This window comes from Dermacentor albipictus, chromosome 9 (assembly GCF_038994185.2).
Source record: "Dermacentor albipictus isolate Rhodes 1998 colony chromosome 9, USDA_Dalb.pri_finalv2, whole genome shotgun sequence".
NCBI classification, from domain to species: domain Eukaryota; kingdom Metazoa; phylum Arthropoda; class Arachnida; order Ixodida; family Ixodidae; genus Dermacentor; species Dermacentor albipictus.
Window position 1 is genome coordinate 121113262 of NC_091829.1, and position 20929 is coordinate 121134190.

Below are 20929 nucleotides of genomic sequence, written 5' to 3' on the forward strand. Positions count from 1 at the left end.
TCTGCGTATCGCATCAAATGGTCGATGGCGACAACTATCCAGTGGTTCCCGGAAACCATGCTCGGAAGGGGTCCATACAGGTCAATGCCAATGCAGTCGAAGGGCCTGGCAGGACACGGGATTGGTTGGAGTGGACCAGAGACATGCTGAGCAGGAACATTGCGGTGTTGGCACTGAGGGCAAGACCGAATGTACATGCACACAAAGGTGTACATGCCACGCCAATAAAACCTGGAGCAAAGCCGGGTGTACGCCTTCAAGACACCCGCATGTGCGCACTGCGGGTCAGTGTGGAAGGCAGCACATATTTCACCACGAAGATGTCGAGGTATGACCAGTAACCACTTGCAGACGTCAGGGACGTAATTCAGGTGATAGTGAAGTCCATCTCGAATTTGGAAGTGAGATGCTTGACGGCACAAAGCTTGAGAAGGTGAAGGAACAGTCGACAGGTTTGAAAGGAAGCAGATAAGCATACTAATCCAGACATCCTTGCGTTGCTCCGAAGCCATGTCGCAGCCTGCTGGAAACGAAAGTACTTGGTCAACGGCAGAGAGGCAGGCATCGCTTTCGGTTGACACGGGCGAACGGGAAAGCACGTCAGCATCGGTGTGGCGGCGGCCAGACCTGTAGACAACGCACACATTGAAATCTTGCAACCACAAAGCCCAGTGAGCTAATCGACCTGAGGGGTCCTTCAACGTGGACAGCCAACAAAGTGCATGGTGGTCTGTAATCACGTCGAAGCGGCGGCCGTAGTGGTAGGGTCGAAATTTACCAAGTGCCCAGATTACGGCCAAACATTCCTTCTCCATAACAGAATAATTCTTCTCGGCTTTGGTGAGGGTGCGGCTTGCATATGCAACGACGTATTCGTCAAATCCAGATTTACGCTGCACGAGCACAGCGCCGAGTCCAACAGCGCTGGCGTCGGTGTGCACTTTGATCGGAGCTGTCGGGTCGAAGTGATGCATATAGGCGGCAAGGTCAGTAGACAACACAACTCTTGGAAGGCATCGTCACAAGCGGACGACCAGGCGTAGTCGTTCAAGTCACTCTGTAGAAGCCGATTCAAGGGAGCGGTGATGGATGCAAAATTCCGAATGAAGCGGCGAAAGTAAGAACACAGGCCAAGGAAGATGCGAAGTTTTTTTATGGAGGAAGATTTGGGAAAATCGGCAACTGCACAGAGCTTGGCGGCGTCAGGAAGAATACCGTGTTTAGATACTACGTGGCCAAGGATGGTGAGCTAACTTGCGCCAAAGTGCCATTTCTTCAGGTTGAGCTGAAGGCCGGCGGCAGTTAGGCACTGCAACACTTCCTCCAGCCTACAGAGATTGGTGGGGAAATCGGGCGAAAAAATAACCACATTATCTAAGTAGCACACGCAGGTTTTCCACTTGAGACCACACAAAAGATTGTCCATCATACACTCAAATGTTGCGGGGGCGTTGCAAAGCCCGAAAGGCATGACATGTAATTCATATAGGCCATGTGGTGTTACAAAGGCCATTTTAGGTTGGTCTTCAGGTGCCATGGGCACTTGCCAATAGCCGCTATGTAAGTCGCTAGAAGAGAAGAACTCTGCGCCTTGGAGACAGCCAAGGGCGTCATCAATTCTTGGAAGAGGCTAAACATCTTTACGAGTTATTTTGTTAAGATGACGGTAATCGACACAGAATCGTATCGGTCCATCCTTCTTAACAATGGGAGATGCCCAGGGGCTGTCTGAAGGCTGAATGACGCCGCGCTTGAGCATGTCAGCTACTTGGTCGTCCATAACACGGCGCTCTGTCGCAGATACGCGATATGGTCTTTGTCGCAGTAGCGCACTGGTACCCGTGTCGATGCGATGACAAACAGTTGACGTGCGGCCCAAGGGAACATGCTGGCAGTCGAAAGGTGAACAGAACTAATCGAGGTGTAGAAGCTGGGCGCTTTGAGAAATAGTCAACGTGTCGGTGATAGAGCTATGTAAAACATCGGGTGAAATCGGCTCCTGTGCTGTTTGACATGTCACTTCGGCGACCTCATGAGTGACGATGGGACCAGTTGGCATGTCAATGACGGCAGCAGGGTCGACACACTGGGCACGGCCAACGCACTCCCCACTAAGCAGAGTGAGAGGACAAGATAATCGGTAGATAAAGAGTAGCCATCCTGGCAACCTAAGGGCAAGAAAACACAGGGGGGTCATGGCACTTCTTGAGCCGGGAGATGTGGACAATTTCCTGGCCGCGACGACGCTGGTCGGAAGAAGGCGCTTTCGTTGGCTCGATGAGGTAGTTGACCGCAGATGTTTGTTGCAGTACCCGATAAGGACTGTGGTACTTGGAGAGCAGCTTGGAGGAAAGGCCTGGAGGGGTAGAGGGCACCCACAACCAGACCAGCGAACCCGGAGCAAAGCGCATAGCCAAATATATAGTGGATGAATCGTGGCGAGCTGGTGACATTCTTTGGCGTAAGCAGCCGCTCTAGAAACAGTTGTCCACTTTGAAGCATCCGGCCGGTAAGGTAAAATCGTGTCCGTAGTACATGAAGGTTCGTGTTCGTAAAGGAGAAAAAAAGGGGAGAATCCAGTGGTCCTTTGCGTGGCGGTATTGTAAGCATAGATGACGAAAGGCAGAATGCGATCCCAATTTGAGTGGTCAGATGAAATACACTTGCCAGCGAACATGTCGCTAAAGGTGCGGTTGAGACGTTGTGTCATCCCATTAGTTTGCGGATGATATGCCATGGTGGTGCGGTGAATGATGCGACACTCCTTGAGCAATGCTGAAATGACGTCGAAGAGGAATACGCAACCGCGGTCGCTCAGTAACTTTCGAGGTGCTCCATGGCATAAAATCAGGTGTTGAAAGATAAAACTGGTGACGCCTTTTGCTGTGGCAGATGCAAGGGCTAAAGTTTCAGCGTACGGTGTGAGGTGGTCGATAGCAACAATAACCCAGTGGTTGCCACTTGGAGTGTTGGGAAGCGGACCGTATAGGTCAATGCCAACATGGTCAAACGCGCGCGGGGCATGGTAAGGGTTGCAAAGGGCCGGAGGCATGTTGAGTTGGCATCTTGCGTCGTTGGCATATGAGGCATGACCGGACGTACTGGCGAATGAAACGATACATACCGCGCCAATAGTACCGAAGCTGGAGGCGAGAGTATGTTTTTAATACACCAGCGCGGCCGCATTGTGGGTCGTCGTGGAACGTGGCGCAGATGCCCGAGCAAAGGTGTCGGAATATAACAAGCAACCACTTGCGGCCGCTCGAATTGTAGTTGCGGCGGTACAGCAAGTTATCCCGAATGATGAAGTGCGTGGCTTGACGACGGAGTGTCTGAGAGATCGGTGCTTGCGACTGACTAGACAGGAAGTCAATAAACAAAGAGATCCATGAGTCTTTGTGCTGCTCTGATGGCATGTGGGAATTGTTGAGGGCATAGGCACCTCAAGTGGAAATAAACAAGTGGACAGGACCAGAGGGCAGGGGTGACCGGAATAGAGCGTCTGCGTCTAAATGCTTTTGGCCTGAGCGATAAACAACGCAGATGTCGTACTCCTGCAGGCGCAATGCCCAACGGGCAAGCCAACCAGTTAGATCTTTTAGTGAAAATAACCAGCATAGGGCATGATGGTCGGTCACGATGTCAAATGGACGCCCATACACATAAGGACGAAATTTTCCGATAGCCCAAATGATGGCCAGACATTCCTTCTCAGTAACCGAGTAGTTCGCTTCGGCTTTGGTAAGGGTGCAGCTTGCATACGCGACAACATGCTCTTCGAAGCCATCCTTGCATTGTGCGAGAACAGCGCCGAGCTCAACACCGCTAGCGTCCATATGGATCTCAATTGGAGCAGAGGGATCGAAGTGTTGCAGTGCTGGAGGAGAGGTGAGAACGCGTCACAGTTTTTGTAATGCGTCATCGCACGCCGGGGTCTAGGCTGACAGGTCAGAACTTCCGGTGAGAAGCTGCGTCAAGAGGGCGATGATAGAGGCAAAGTTACGGATAAAGCATCGGAAATATGAGCAAATGCCGATGAAGCTGCAAAGCTCTTTCATGGTGGTTGGTTTAGGAAACTCGGATACGGCAATAAGTTTCATGGGGTCCGGGAGGATACCATCTTTTGAAACTACATGGTCAAGAATAGTAAGCGTGCAAGCGCCGAAGTGGCATTTCTTCAAATTTAGTTGCAGGCCTGCAGTGGAGAGGCACGCAAGAACTTGCTCAAGGTGGCTGAGGTGTGACGCAAAGTCAATGCAAAAAACCACAACGTCATCTAAATAACAGAGGCATGTTTTCCACTTCAGCCCTCGAAGAACGGTGTACATCGTTCGCTCGAAAGTGGCAGGCGCGTTGCAGAGGCCAAACGGCATGACGGTAAATTCATATAGCCTGTCAGGTGTTACAAAGGCTGTCTTTTGGCGATCAGCCTCTGCCATCGGCACTTGCCATTACACGGAGCGCAGATCCAGCGAGGAAAAGAATTCCACTCCCTGCAGACTGTCCAAGGCATCGTCGATGTGCGGCAGAGGATAGACATGTTTGCGCGTTATTCGGTTAAGGCGGCGATACTCGATGCAGAACCAATTGGAGCCATCTTTTTTTTTTTTAACGAGTACAACCGGAGATGCCCAGGGACTGTTAGAGGGCTGAATGATGCCATGCTCCAGCATGTCGTCAACATGCTCGTCGATGATACGGCGTTCAGCAGCCGACACACGATACGGACGCTGGCGCAATGGTGTTTGTTGACCAGTGTCGATACGGTGAACGGCTGCGGACGCTCGGCCCAAGGATGGTTGGTTAATGTCAAATGAGGCACGAAAATGTTGGAGGAGCTTGATGATTTCTGTGTGCTGCGCAGGTGTCAGTTCTGTGTCGACGGCACGAGCGAAGACGTCTACGTCGAAGGCATCGGTCACGGCAGGAGGAGTGACGGCACAAATCGGAAGTGATGCTGTATCACCAAACATGGTGGCTGGGAGAACGCAATCGAAAGATTCAGAGGTACCCAGGCACTCGCCGTGGAGTAGGGATGATGGGCAGGCGGACGGATTGCACATGTAAAGGGCAGCAGAGCCTTCGCAATAAGTGACGACAGCAAACGGCAACAGAAAGTTCCGGCGGCGTGCACAAGTGACCGACAGCGTAAACAGAACAGATGAGTTCGCAGCAGAGTTACATGACACAGGGACCAGAGCGGCGGAGAAAGGTGCGATATCGATGTCAGAGGCAGCAACAACTTTAGGAGAATAATGGTCGTCGAGGTCAAAGCATGGTACGGATAACGTAAGTTCGGCACGAGCGCAGTCTATAAGAGCTTGATTGACAGCTAAGAAATCCCATCCAAGGATAATGTCGTGTGAGGAACGAGATAGGACGACAAATTCGATAACATACATAACGCTTTGAATGATGACCCGGGCTGTGCACGACGCTGAAGGCTGAATGCGATGCGAAGTTGCCATATGCAGAGAAAGAGAGGTAAGGGGAATGGTCACTTTGTTCAAATTGCGGCAAAGCTTCACAATAATAATAGAAACGGCGGCTCCAGTGTCGATAAGTGCGCGTATGGTGACGCCGTCTACGGACAGTTCAATTTCGTTCGCCAAGGCAGAATGAGGCCTTGAAATGTTCGACAGTTCATCCATTGAAATAGCTGGTGGTAGCGTTAGACTGCGGAGTTCCAGGATGTCGAAGAGAAACCCAGCACCTCCACCAAATACAACGGGGGTGTTTGCCTAGCAGCACTAGTCCTAGGTTGTAGTGCTAGGCTTAAACAGGTTGGTACTATGGCAAAACGGGGAAGCCAGCAATTCTCGTTGTCTTCTCTTTCACAAGCACTATGCCCACTGCCCAGTGCCTTCAGTACAATCTATATAATATTGGTTGTACACCATGGTTGTATTGGTTGTACACCATGCAAAGACAACCTTTCCGGACACGAATGCTTTAACGAGAATGCACCTTTTGCAGCCACTTTGCATCAAATTGTGCTATTATGCTTATGCAATTTTAGAAAATGGTGATATTAAAAAACATTTAATGTCCTGTTTAGAAGCCTGTCTGAAAATTACGGCATTTGAAAGTATCGTGTATCCTCACATCCATCTATCCTGAAAATTGTCGCAATGTTTAGTTAGGATGGGCTCTCCGCAGAAAGCGACATGTGTTACCAAGTGATAGGTGAGCCTCAGCTAGGCAACTGGCCGTGGCTGTCTGGTGTTGAGTAATCGGACAGTGATAAAGCGCTCTCCCTATGTCCATAATTATCCGTCAACTTCATTCTCGACGCCTTTTATGCGTGATCCCCCTTCTCGTATCCATCATTATTTTCCATTAGTCACTGTCACATTCTTCAACATTCATTGGTTTTTTTAATGGCATGGCAGCCGCTAACATTCCTGTATTTCTGTTTCTGCATGGACATCGAGGCCATTCTCCTACCTGCACTCCCACCTGTGCAGTTTCTTAGCTTCCCTGGCCCAGCACCCCTGTGCTTGATATATTTTGCCGTGTGCAAATCAGCGTTCTTTTAAAGTTTGTTGTTTTTTTCTTGAAAGTTTGGCAACGTGGGGGTGGTTCAGAGCGTGTATATACATGGAAGGAGCGTGGCAGAGAGGAAAGAAGATGTGAGAAACTCGTTTGAACCTTTGCACCGCGTCGCATATGCACAATGCCCTCTGGAGCTCCCTCAGCGTCGATCACCACATTAGCCTCTTGACAGCTGTAATTATCTGTGATCCCCCTTAAAACCACTGCATAAATTGCAGCGCTTACCTTTCCACTGTACCACCCAAGTCCAGAGGGAAGCTAGATAGAATGGCACAGAGGAGGGGAGAGAGGAGGGAAACGATGGGCGGAACCGAGGCAGTCGCGAAACGAGTGATTAACAGCCTTGCCACTCTTCACTCGTAGTTCCCATGCAAGGGGGGTCGAGGTGGGGGATAGCCAGAAGGTGATGCGAGAAGGCAAGGAAACACTGCTACTAACGACACGACAGCGGTTGTGGGCAAACTGGATAAACTGAAGTTCTAGGTACGGTGACATGACGACCGCCTCCTGCCCCTTCAGACTTTCTTTTTTTATCCATGTCGTTCTTTCGGAGCCCACCTGCTAAAGCTTTCTGTTCCATGGGAAAGGGAGAAATTTTTCTGGTGGCTAATCAGACTGATCTTCGCACATGCTCTCGTGCTTTCCACACACCCTGCTGTTGTCCCTCTGTTTGCGTCACGTCTATTGTTTCAATAAGTATCACCAATCTGGGTGAACCTTGTACCGATAGAGATTGTGCGCCATGGGAACACTGGGCACGTCAGGGAACCTACTACGACCGAGTCATTCATCGAAGGTGCCAATATGTGAAAAGTCGGATATTCAAGACATTGAATATCAGATATTCAATTCACAAATTGAATTATTGGAACATTTGCTAGTCAATTCAAAATTAAATAACCCAGTACCCAGCAAATAACCCAGCACACCTCTACTTTTCATACCTATAGTGCGGAATATGGTATAAGGCTGTTAAGCTTCAGTGTTGAAAATAATTATTAATATTTTGAATAAATAAAACATTTAAAACATTGTCTGCAGTGCTTTGTGTTAAAAAATTAATAAAAGATAATTTTCCATTTTTGGTCATAATTCTGGATAATTGCATGGCACGGAAGGGGGTTAAAATATTCTGGTTGGCTGAAATTGTCTTGGAGCTTTCCTCTGCAGATTCCTGCCCTCCTTGTGTTGCTTTGAATGTTAAACTCAATCAATCAATGAAATAATGTATTATTATTATTATTATTATTATTATTATTATTATTGTTGTTGTTGTTGTTGTTGTTGTTGTTGTTATTATTATTATTATTATTATTATTATTATTATTATTATTATTATTATTGCAGACCTTGAAGTGTGTTCATCCACACCAAGGCCTTCCACCTTACGAGCAACGGAGGTGAACAAGCGGGCCAGCAAGTCACGCCAGCAGCCAGCACAGGATGCCCAAAATGTTAAGGGCATGAAGCCAAGGCAGGCCTCAAAGCAGAGTGGTGCTCAAAGTTCTCCGAGGACAACGGAGTGAGTACTGTCAGACAGCATACTTCAACGATTCCTTCAGTTCTGAGCTCATTTACTGCAACAGCAGCATTCCCTTACATGGAAGACCACCATGTTGTTTTCACTGGCCTGCTCTTTCCTCAAATAAGTCCGTTAACCCGCTACCGCCGCATTGCCATTGCTACACAAAATGATGTGCTCAAATGTATTTTAGATGGATGATGAGAGAAGAGGTATCCATTTTGCCTTTTGTGGGATACATACTTTATTAGCAATAGCTTTACACGCACCATGCAAGCAGCAGCATCAAAGTTGAAACAGCCAAGACTGACAACAAGCGCATTGTTTGTTTATCACACTAATTCTTTCAGCAATTTTGCTGCTACAGATTTCGCATGTTTCAGGAACTTATCTATATTGACTTTCACAAAAAAAGCACTCCTTTTGCACCTTTTTACCATTGAAAAATTTCTAACATGACGTTCAGAAGCTGACGATTTTTTTTCACATACAGAATTTTTTGTAACAGTTCACACAAGATTTGTAAAACTGTAAAATAATCCAAAATTTTTAAAACTTACAAAAAATTCAGAAGAGTTTGCAGCTACGCTATGACTCATTATGAAGAAGAAACTGCAGTCACTGACCAAGTCAAGGTGAAAATAACAGAGACATTTCAGGACCCGTACGGGTTCCTTGATCACACTTTACAGGCAGATCAACGGAACTGCCATGGGTGCTTCCATTTCCGTTACTACAGCCAACTTGGTCATGGAGGTCATCGACCAGAAGGCCCTCGCTGACTTCACTCCTGCGCCAAAGGTTTTCGTCCGCTATGTAGACGACTGCTTCTGCATTGTGCAAAGGCAGGACGCTTCACGCCTCTTGCGTCTTCTCAATTCGGCAGAAGCAGCCATACAATTTACTACAGAATTAGTGTGACAACAGCCTCCCCTTCCTTGACATCCTCATGCGGCGAAGTGGAATGAGACTCTCATTTGCTGTGCATAGGAAGGCGACTCATACCGGCCGGTACTTAAACTTCAATTCATGTAACCCGGCTTGCCACAAGCAATCCGTCGTCTCATCTGTCATGACGCGGGCCACATGCATCTGCTCAAGTGACAACGAAATGCAGAACGAACTGAAGACAATTCGCCACGAATTGTCCAGGAACAGGTACCCTAAGAAGTTTATTAACAAAATGGAAGCTCATGTCCTCCATATAAAGCCGTCTCAAGGCAAGTCATTCACAAAATGCGCTGGCGTCCCGTATGTGCCTGGCGTCAGCGAAGCTCTTAGCCGCGCATTCTCAAGATACGATCTTGTAATAGCACACATGCCATCCAACAAGCTGAGAAGTCAGCTTGTTAACGTAAAGTATCAGCTTGAAAGCAAGAATTACCCTGGTGTCATCTACAAGGTACCATGCGCAGACTGCAGCAACATCAGCGAAACTGGCAAATTCATGAGAAGATTAAAAGAGCACCAAAGGGACGTCCCCAACAAGAAAAAAGCCTCGAACGCCCTTGCCAAACACGCCGATAATCACAGTCACCGCATCGATTGGGAAAACGCTGCTATAATAGCTAAGGAAAAGAATCCGATGACGCGACTCTTGTTAGATTCTTTATTTATTCAAACTACGGACAACAGTATTAACAGGACTGATGGAAATCTGCCTGCCAACTACACCCGTTTTCTACATCACATTTTGGCATAAAAACGACTTGCAGCTCTTGCCCGCTTTTAGAGTGATCAAGGAACCCGTTCGGGTCCCGAAACGTTGTTGTGTTATTTTCACCTGGATTTGGTCAGTGACCGCAATTTCTTCATCATCATGTTACCTGACCAGACGAACTTTCGTCGAACTCTTGACTACTACTATGACTCATTGTATGGCATTAGTGCTGTTGGTACAAGGATTGAAGAAGGTACAAACACAACATTCATAGAACTCTCAAGAATCAGAATCGGAATATTTTATTAAATTACAAAAATATGTTACATAAATGAAGATACAGAAGGAGGTCCAAAAGGACGGACTGGTGGGCTAGTTGGTACTGCATAACTTGAGGTAAAGTGCAAGAGAGCATGTAGGACAACAGCGCTGTGTCTTCGTTCCCTTCTGTTGCCTGCGTGCTCTCTTGTGCTTTGCCTCAAGAAGGAGGAACCTGAGCACGAAGCTGTTAGGGGACCTCTTGTTAGTGCATAAAACTAACAGTATTGACAGCAGGGTAATAAAAGTGAGATACGCAAACTAGTAAAGGCAGAAAATGCAAAGAGCACAAAAGTACAATCCAATCCCACAAATACAAAAATATATCAATGAGTTGTGCAATGTTGCTCTAAGATACAAAAGAATAATAGAGATTATGCTGATAGAACCAGAAAAATACAACGAAACACAAATATTGTAGACTATTAACAAAGGATATTTAAAGAAATAAAAAGGATATACTGTAATGAAGAAGCGCCGGTTAGCCCGGCGCATCTCCAGCCTATGAAATGTAAAGAAGAAGTGCCGGTCAGTCAGGAGCATCACCAGTGCTTTACGCACGGGGCTGGTTGTGACTGCTCGCAGGATTTGACTACCGCACCGAGTTCGACCTCTCACTTCTTGCGTACCCTGTCAATAAACACCTTGACAGTACGGAATATCAGGATTGTCTAGTATGTTACACAAGCACAACTCAAAATTTAATGCATAGGTGTTTGTGTGAGAAAGGTGGTAAGAAAGAAACCAGCTATGCATTAAAAAGAAAAATTTTCCTTTTTAAAACCAGATAACGAAGTGGTTTGTCTGATACGAGTCAGGAGGCGATTCCGTAATGATATGCTAAAAAAAGTAGATTGTTTGTCTGCCGTAGTTAATTCGAATTAAAGGTAAAAGCAAATTACGATCGAAAGCAAACCTAGTTGTATTATCGTTAACGAGTTTGAATCTGCTCAATATGTTATGTGGCAAGAGGTTACGAAGACATTAAGGTTATTAAGGTTACAAGTAATCATTATTGGGATTAGCATATAAAAAAATGGCCAAGTGAAAATTAGGAAGGTATCTCGATTGCAACTGTGCAGCAAACATAAGGGTTAAATTCACGGAACTGTGCACATAGCAAGATAGCCAAGTTATTTATGACCGAGATTCGTCGACGCTTGAAAGACGCACTTGTTGGCTTCCCTTCTGACAAGAAAGGCTTTAATTACCTTGCAGGGCAGCTGCTGACCATGACTGGACAAAATAGCCATGTCACAAAAAAATGGGCCAGTGCACACCTGCACATTTGGCAGTGTGCAGCAAGATGGAAAGGGTTTGAGGCAGAGACTGAACGGCCATGCTCTTGCAAACTGATGTTCTTGCGTCTTTTGGCTAATGTCTGTTTTTCCATGTGTTAGTGGCAATCGATAAATGCCAGATCGCCCATTTTTCCATTTTGATGCCCAATAGCTGCTGCCTCCTTGGCCATCTTCTCACCGTGGGTGAGTGCAATTATTTAGTCAACAAACAAAACCAACCAAGATGGTGGTGCCAACCGCGAGAGAATACGGCTGTCCCAGCCAGTGAGTTCAGGGCTGGAGTCTGCCGTTTTCTCTGTGCATGCACAGGGCATTTGCAGAGCAGCTTCGAGGGGCCTGTTGTGTACATGTTTTTTTTATCCTTGTCAGTTTTCTCTGGATGACTATCACATAGTTGCATCTCATTATATTGAAGTCAGACCTGCCACAAAACTACCATTGTGATAACCGGTATTCATTATAAGCATATATTTGTTACACACTAATATTGGTGAAAAACATTTTATGTTTAGTTTGTTGTATTTGTGGTTTGCTATATCTAAATATGACTGCAATGTCCCACCAGAAGCCACATTTCTTGTGGGGCTCCAAGAGTACAGTTTATTTGGTGCCCCATGGTAGGATTTAAGCCGGTGATGCATATTTGCTCTACACATGTATTGACAGTGGTTCATTGTAGGGGGGCTATTTGTTTTCCTTGTTTTTATTAATTTAAGTTTTTCATAACATGTTTAGGTACAAGGGACGTTCCAAAAATAAGTTTTGGCATTTATTTTCACAGGGAAACTTTATTGCCAAAAAAAATATGCACCGTGGCGTCACGAACTATACACCTTGCACTATTTTTTCACGTAGTTGCCACCGACGTTGAGACATTTGTAGTAGCATGCAATCAGTTTGAAGAAACCACTCCGGTAAAACTTGATGCCCTGTGATGCAAAGCCTGAGACATGACCTCTTCACCATACGTGATCTGCAGGCATTCGTAGATGATAGACACACTAGTCCCACGTGCCCATTCATACGGGATAGCAGCGTGCACTTCCATAGGCGACCATGTTGTTAGCACCCATCTGTCTGCCATAGTGATTTATACTCGAATAACCTTCGGTGCACTGGGCTGCTGCTACTCTCTCTTCTTTGGTACTCTGCGCATGCATGATTCCTCTGCCGACGCTCCTTCCATCGTTGAGCGAGCAATGGGCGGGGATCCTTATGGCGATTGTTTGTTTCGCCTGGTGTGCCATCTTCTCTTTAAAAAAAATGACGATACTTACTTTTGCAACGTCCCTCGTATATATCTTAATATGTTTTCAATAAAGTGTCCGTTGCGAGTCAGCGCTCGTCCTTGTGTTTCTTCTGTCCGTCCATGTTCAAATTGGGCTGCTTTTCACAATGAACAGTACAGACTGACAGGATGTACGCCAACTACCAACAGTACTTTATTCGCTGTAAACATTCACTTTTATTGGAGCCTACCATAACGCAATTGCTTGAGAAGAAATGGCTGTTTTTAGATGGCTGTCTTGATTCGCGTTCATTGCATCACTTGCAATGCTGCATGGCAATTATTCAGCTATGCCATTTTTTTTTGCATTTGCTGGTTTTTCTTTGTGATCTATTGATCCTTATCGTTTTGCATCACTTATAATGCATATCATTTTGCATCACCTAATCACTTTGTAATGAACGAGCAGTTGAACAAAGCAAGATTCAGTTTAATATTTGTGTGCCAAGTAATATAAGGCGAAATATTCGGCACAAACACAACCTACAATAAAGAGAGACAAGCACTGGCTTGTCTCGTGTCTTCTTTGTGGTTTCCGTTTGCGCTGAATCTTTCACCTTAATATACGATGTATCAACTAACCCCAACGAAAGTTTTATTCAAGTGCCAAGTATGTTGTGCTAATTCCAAGTGTGGTGCCCCGTAGGGGAACAACCGGACCGTCTCCATGGGAAGCTGTGGTCCAGAGCTTTGCCGACTCTACAGACAAGCAGCAGTCACTCCCAAGCTCCCTGAGTGCCTACGAGAGACGCATGGTCCATGAGGTGGGCACAATTCTGCATTGTTGGTGTTGTAATGAGAATAAGTAGAACCGAGGGGCTTAGTTTTTTATGTTAGTCACAACTACATCAAGCCAGGGAAAGCATAGGGGATGCTAATTGTTCTGTAGAAATAATAAGAAAAATGCAAATGAAATACAGTTTGCCACAGGTGGGAGCAGAACTTAAATCTGGTTTGTGGGTTATCATTGCTAAGCATTTCTCTTATTATTGGCTTTACAACACTCCTTTGTTCCTTCAAAAACCATACATGCAATTTTCTCGAGTTTATATTGTTTCTTTCTTTTGCTTTTGTTTTGTCTCGCATGATTTTGGGTGCTGCATCTATGCATCAGTCCTATCTTTTATGTGCCTTGCCTGCTGGCACATGGTATAGGTTGTCTGGAGTCACCAAGTCACCTGGAATGACTAATGCTTGTGAGGCAAGCGTGCATTTCAAATGTGCATAGGCAGTCTTTGAAAGAGTGTACATTCTTTGCAAATGTATACCAGGTTAGTGAATTCATTAAAAACTGTCAGGTGAAGTAACCAATAGCCAGTCCCCTCATGTTCCAACTACTGCCTTCAGTGGCGTCAACACCACCGCCCATTTTAACGCAATAGCGTTGAGGAGCTCGTGTCGCAGAAAATCCGGTGTCGCCGTCGGCGGCGGCGTTGGCCGTGAGCGAAAAAATCCCGGAAGGCAATTCATAAATAAAAAACAACTTGCAAGATGGGCTGGGTGGGAATTGAACTAGGGTCTCCGGAGTGTGAGACGGAGACGCTACCACTCAGCCATGAGTTCGATGGTTCAAAGCGGGACAAAAGCGCCTCTAGTGAATGCACTGTTGCCTTAGAAACTTATACTGTGGTGTATATCAGTAATTATGAGCATGTAAATTACAGAAGTCACAGTTAAACGAGTAGCGAAGTATGTTTCCGCTACATTTCTTCTGCGCTTGGCGCACACGCAGAGCCATCTTGCGGCAAACATAGAAGACCCCCTCCTCGCAATGTACGGTGCTGCCCTGACAGGTGGCGTGCAACTCGCCTGCTCCTCCCCTTCGTCTCGTTTGAGCGCATTGGGGCCGTGCAGGGACGGGTGTGAGGATGCCCCAATACCCTTGCGTTTAATAAGTTTGTGTGACTCATGAGCTTGCCGAGCGAATTAGTGGGCAGTGCGAACAGGGTGCGATAGCGCTATCGGGTTCCAGTCTTGAAGGCGAAGCTTAAGCATCCTCCAATTTTTTTATTTTTCTTTGTGCTGAAGGTCACTTTTACCACATGCAATCATCCCTCATTTCTCAAACGCCTGTGTGCCTTGAACCCGTCAGTGTTTCATTGCATATTAGCCCTTTTCCTTGTTTTTCCACTGACATGTCTTGGTGTGACCTAGTGAGAATGGCACCATGAACAACACTGTACACTGTCTTTCGCTACATTGCCGAGATTGTAACTGCAAGCCAGAGTTAGGTGAACGCGCGATATTGTACAGGCATAAGAATGAAGATACGCGTCTTATGGTAGAGGCATGGCATATCTATAGTGGTGGAAGTGCGTGCGTGAGTCAGCCTTCGATTACTTTGCATAAGGAAGAGATTACGTGCCTCAACAGTTATCTCTCACGTAGACCAGCACGTGTACCCGATTGACACGTGGTGTTACCATTCCTGAGCATGCGCAGATGAGTTTTGTGTCTTCTTTCATTTTTCGCCTCAGTGCTCCCTTCAGTTGATAGTCGGCGTTCGTGTTGTCCACCTCTCTACTCTTGTGTCCTGTCTGCACGCCTCACTTCTATTTTGCATAGTGAATCCTTACCAACTAGCTCAGCTTTCTGTTGTTTTAAACTGTGCAAGAATCGCCCTCTCGTTTTAGTTTACTTTTCCTGCCATAGCCTCTAAATATGTTAAGTTGCCTTTTGTTCATAGTGGTACTGCCTGAAACTTGGTGTTAAGGTTCCAGCAAAATCGGGTGTGATAACAGCAAGTCAGACAGTGTGCAGCCAGAAAGTTCAAGTGCTGTCGACTTCCATTAATTTGACCCTGACGAGACTGGCGAAATTGATTTATTTATCTGGCGGATCGAATCAAACAAGATGCGGAAGAAACATCAAACACACTGCCGATTCATTTGGCAATATTTGCCCACTTCTAACATGCACCAAAATCAAATGCACGCCCACTCTCTACGTGTCAAAATTGGTAAACTAATGCAGAAATGGCATTATAGCTCCTAAACAAAGTAGAAATCTGATGCGCACTTGAATTTTTAGCAAGAAACATTGTTACACAATGGCTGCCAATTTTCCAAAGTCAGCTTTGCCACACAATTTTTTTAAAGCCAGTTTTATCACAGTAAACTCGTATTAAAAATGGTAAATCAGTTCTGTAGAAGCCCTTAAGGTGGAGGAAAGCACATCCAAGGAAAAAATTGGCATTCACCCAAATTGTTAGACGAAGCTACAAAGGAAACCCATACACGTTTCCCAGAAAGAAAGCCTGACAATTGAAGGAAAATTTGTACTGGTCCAGGACTTGAACCCGGAACCAACGCCTTACTAGGGCGGTCGCCCTACTGTCTCAGCTAACAAGGAGGCCAGACGATTGCAGAGTGAGAGAGAATTAATCGACAACACGAAGCGCTGAGTCAAGCATGAATTTTTCTTCAACTATGAGGCTTTCTTTCTGAGAAACCTGTATGGGTTTCCTTTGTAGCTTCATGCTACAATTCAAGTGGATGCCAATTTTTCCTTTTCAAGCTCGTATTAAAGGGACCCTGAACCACCACTTTTTATCAAAGTGGAGAAAAGCATTTGAAGGAAAAGTAGGCTATTTCAGAAATACTTTGCTGCAAAAAGCACTTCAATGCATTCAGCAGAAGCGGAGTTATTGGCAATCAAACACAGCCACTAAGGGGCTCCTGGTCCTTCTTCGGTGCCTTGCACTGCGAAGGCTGCGGCGCAGTGGAGCATGCCCACAACACCCCGCCTTCTAAATGTCACTGTGGCGTGCAGTTCAAATTTAATTTTGGACGTAGGCGCCACGACTTCCGCCTTTGGTGCCTACGGTGCACTAAACGTAAGCCAAATGCGGTTGTCTTCAGCTGAGCCACAGCGAGCTTAGCCAGTGGGCTCGTGGCGGCACCCGCGGTGGGACCCCGCGGCGGCAGCAGCCACGTATGGGAATCCGCGTTATTAGGAAACAAAGTGTCCAGAAGAGAATGAGGAGCAGGCTTCTGTTGAAAAGAAAGCGTTTGAAAGAAAGGTGACTTCGCGCTCTGCTTGTGAGTTCCACGCACCACGTACGACATCAAAACTTGGCTGAGATATTCACAGCAGCGTATGCTACCCGCAGATTATGTTATTTCACCAAGCCCATGGGGTGGTTCAGGATCCCTTAAAGTGGCAAAGCAAGCAAATGTTATGAAGGTGGTTCTGGTTAGTGTCCGACTACACCGTGCAAGCAATCTTTGGCCCAATATAAAAAAAAAGAAGGTGCACATTGGAACCAGGTAAATACCACAATCAAACATTTTGAGTTACGGTTATCGTTTGAAAGTCTTTCTAGGGCAGGCCAAAAATAGGTGCTTTCGACGAGAGATGGTGTGGGCTCAATGCATTGACTGTCCCCTAACTACACCAAAACAGACACTGCCACTAAAGGGGTCATCACTATCTGGGTCATCATCGGGGTCAGTCACGTGGGTGCTATCTGGTCAAATTCGAATTACCCAGCTAAGGCCAATGTTAGGATCAAAATAACGAAAGTTTGAGCCCACAAAGAAGCATGGGTGCTTGCCGGGACCTTTGGCCAGGATCGAATTAACCAAAAGATTGAATTAGCTGGAGTTGAATTAACAGAGGTTGATTGTACCAAATAGGTGAATTGCAAGCTGATAACGGCACAAACTGCCTTGTAAATTGCTTTCAACGATCATCTACTCACCATATAAAAGTTCTTCAGTTGCATCACAAGAAAGCATATTTACCGTGCATGAGAGGGGTCAAAAAATGAAACGGAGACTGCTACATTACGGCACCTCAGCTTTGTGGTAATCTGAGTTGAAGTCTGTTTGAGCTGTGTCCTGAAATTTCAAGCAAGTGTTACAGTTATCTTATCGAATTGATTATGCGCAAGCAACGAGAGCACAAAAGGAAGGAATACACAGACAAGTGCCAACTTGCAGCTAATTTTGACATGAAACATCTTTCGGCTCGGTCAGCAAGCATAGGAAGTTGCTTGTTAAAATCACATGTAACGAAAAGCATGTTGTAACATTACTGCTTAAATATTTGCAACCCTACTACCCACGCACCTTGCTTTGGTATCGTATTGTAGAGGAAAGAAGACGTTACTCCATCATGCATGCGTCACATGCACACATGCATGCGCCAAACATGATGCAATTAGAGCTCAATTTAGCCTCTTGCTTGCATTCATAGAGGCGTAGCTCGGCAGTATCCTTGTAGATAAGAGCGGCAGTGGTAGCATGTGAGAGAGCTCACTTAGCCACAGTAGGTGCAGTCCATCAAACTCAAACCTGTGCTGATTAGGAGTTACAAGGCCTACAAGCGCACAATATTTTGAAAAAATTTCACACTTGCTTGGCTGTAGCGCACCCTTGTTAGACACACAGGGTCCAGAAGTGGCGTGAAGAGACTTAGGGCAGCAAGGCCGAGGGATGCCAGTTTGTGCCCACCACCTTTTACTATGGCTGGCACAAAGTGAATGGGGAGCCAACACAATTGCAAGATTAGACCATAGGATCTCCGCAAGCTGTATATATAAGTTTAGCATGTAAGCTATCTAATGCATGAATAAGTGCAACTTGTGTATTTGGTTATGTTATTTCTTTACCCTAGTTCCCATACACCCTCTACAGCATGCACAAGATGTTCCACATACCCCACTGCAGCTGCGTCCTTAGTACAGCCTACTCAATTTCTTATTTTTATTCCTTCGTGATCCCCCTATTTATTTGTGATTGCCTTGAAATATTAAATGAGTTGCAAGTCGGTGCTTCTGTGCTCTTGTTGCTTGCACGTGCAGAATTCTACAAATGAATAAATTTGTAGCAACCCATCCAACTTTCCATTCTAATCTGTGTGCAAGTTTTGAAGCCCTAGTCATTCTACCAGTTTGGAGCTGCTAATATCCCCGAGACAAGCACCTGTCATCGAACAGATTTCAATATGTCCCCATTGCCTGCTTTGTAAAAGGGACAACTCTTGAAGCCAGCAGTTAAACTTTTAACTTGGCAACTCACATTTCTGTTTCAGGTTGCTGAAAAACTCGGTCTAATCCACGTCAGTGAGGGCAATGGTGACAAACGGCACATTGTGCTAAGAAAGTGTGCTCCACAGGGAGTGGCATCTGGCACACGTTGTCCTCAAGATGAGAGGAACAAGTCTGGCAGGGCAGTTCTAGAAGGTGACACGGACCTGACGGGAGTCGCCACCTTGAAACCTACGACCATTATAGCAGAAGGGTCATATGGTGCAAGTTCAGCAGCCGACAAGCCAACCACGTCACCGTGTCCGAAAGTGCAGCAGACCAAAATGCAGCAGCAGAAAAAGAAGAAACAACCAGCAAAGCCTCCTGCGGGTGACGCCAAGGAAGAAGAAGACTTTGATGAGCTCATTGCAAATGTGATGACATCGGACAGGGTGTGTGCTTTCGTGAAATGCAGTGAAAAGCTACACACTGCACTCGCAGGCATAGGCGGACCGTGCCCGTTTTGCAGACGTGGTTTCTGTTTCAAGCACGCCTTGCCCGAAGTGCATGGCTGCGGCGAAGAAGCTTGCAGACAGGCTCGAATAGCTTGGCATCGCTCAAAGGGTGGGACTGTGGCACCTAGCCATGTCAAGCCAGAGAAGAGGGCACAAGTACAAAAGGCGCTAGATAAGCGGCTTACACAGATGGCAGAGTCTAGGAAGCGACAGACAAAAAAGTAATGCTTGTTTGGGAGGGGATGTCTGTCTTTTTTTGTGTGTGTTTATGTGCAATGTTTACTCAAGGTAGTGTAATAAAGTGGTGCCCGCATGGCTCATATATCATGTGGTAACTCTTGCAGCACTCACTCACTCTTGTGACATTTCCACCCATGGTGGCTAGTCACACCAATGCGCCTATTCCATCGGCAACAGTTTTTTGTAAACAGGTGATGTTATTGCTAGTGATGTGGCCAGCTCATTACGTGATTCAAGATGCACAAAGAGATTTACACAATAATGTACGCAAACGTTATTACAGTGCATAAGCCAAGATGCTGTGTGCCTTGAAGGAGTTCCTTGTTACAGTGAACTGCAGTTAGAAAGTAGGAAATGGGTGGACTGCACTGGTTTTTACAGCGAAGCTGTATATGGCTAGCCAATTCATCTGTCCGTTCATCTGTCTGTCGCCTGTACACTTAAAAATCCTCTGGTGCAACCCCATGCGCATGCGCGATAAAGAGAGAGAGAGAGAGAGGTGCACAATTAGCCAACACCACCTAGATAGCACAAGGCCTGTTTACTCCAATCTATGATGTCACACTACGTGGCCCGAAATTTGCATTGACAAGGCTGGCATGATGAAAGTGGTGATGTCAAAATCACTGTTGCCTACTTGGGAGCATCCCCGTTAGATTCCATGGCAGTCGGGCCAGGTAACATGACGTCGTGGATCAGAGTGAAAAGGCCTTATGCTATCTTGGTGGTGTCGGATTAGCTGTGCCAGTAGTGACGTCGTTGCTCTCCATCGTACCCGAGTGCGCGTGCAGCAGTGTCTCTCCGGCTCCAAAATGGTTAGGCCACACATTATATGTACTCCTTAGGAGCAGGCAGCTTTCGATCAGCAACGCCACGACCAAAACTGGGAACGAGCTCAACTACGCCATGCCAATGTTGCAGCCCGGGCGCAAGAACAGGCCTGTGAAGCCGAGTGCAAGCAGCAACTGCGTTACAGGATTCGGCAGCCTACGAAGTCGTCGTTTAATGCACCATTGGATTTAACCCAGTGATACACCGGGCCCGACGTTTCAGCTTCACTGATTAACTATCTGTACGGAGTGCTTGGGCGGTGATTTTTTTCTTTTTGTGGTGCTTTGGTTCAGGAAATAATATCTCAAAACTGGTGTCATCCTGAAAATTTGTTCCAAGTATATCGCCTTGTAAACTGGCTACAATTAGTAAATTGCAATATGTCCTGTAACGAAATTAATTTTGAAGTGTAATTAGCAATTGTTAATTAACAAATTATACATTTAGAGCTCTTGTGCAAGTAATGTCTCCCTCTTTGAGTACACAATACCTAGAATTATGCTATGTGCCACAGGCAATATATTTAAATTCTGTATGATCTATAAAAAGGCACCTGGTATAATGAAGTACCGTATTTTCCAGTCTATAAGTCGCACATTTGTATAAGTCGACCCTCCCCCCCCCCCCCCCCCCAGAACGGCAGTTCTTGAATAAAAACAAAAAGGCACATATATAAGTTGCACCAGTGTATAAAACGCACCTGTTCATGCAGTATGAAATTTAAAAAA

General features: G+C 46.0%; 1 protein-coding gene across 3 annotated transcripts in view; it reads left to right on the plus strand.

Moving 5' to 3' along the window:
- Positions 1-19465, plus strand: part of LOC135912594 (DNA-binding protein SMUBP-2-like) — a 77005-nt gene extending 57540 nt beyond the window's left edge. For 2 of the 3 annotated variants that reach the window (XM_070525305.1, XM_065445089.2), the window contains exons 15-17: positions 7903-8077; positions 13276-13408; positions 18681-19465. In XM_070525305.1, the coding sequence (XP_070381406.1) occupies positions 7903-8077; positions 13276-13408; positions 18681-19355 (983 nt within the window). In that variant the 3' untranslated portion in view covers positions 19356-19465. The remainder of the gene's footprint in view (positions 1-7902; positions 8078-13275; positions 13409-18680) is intronic. The other variant, XM_065445091.2, reaches the window with a different exon arrangement.
- Positions 19466-20929: the final 1464 nt, after the last annotated feature.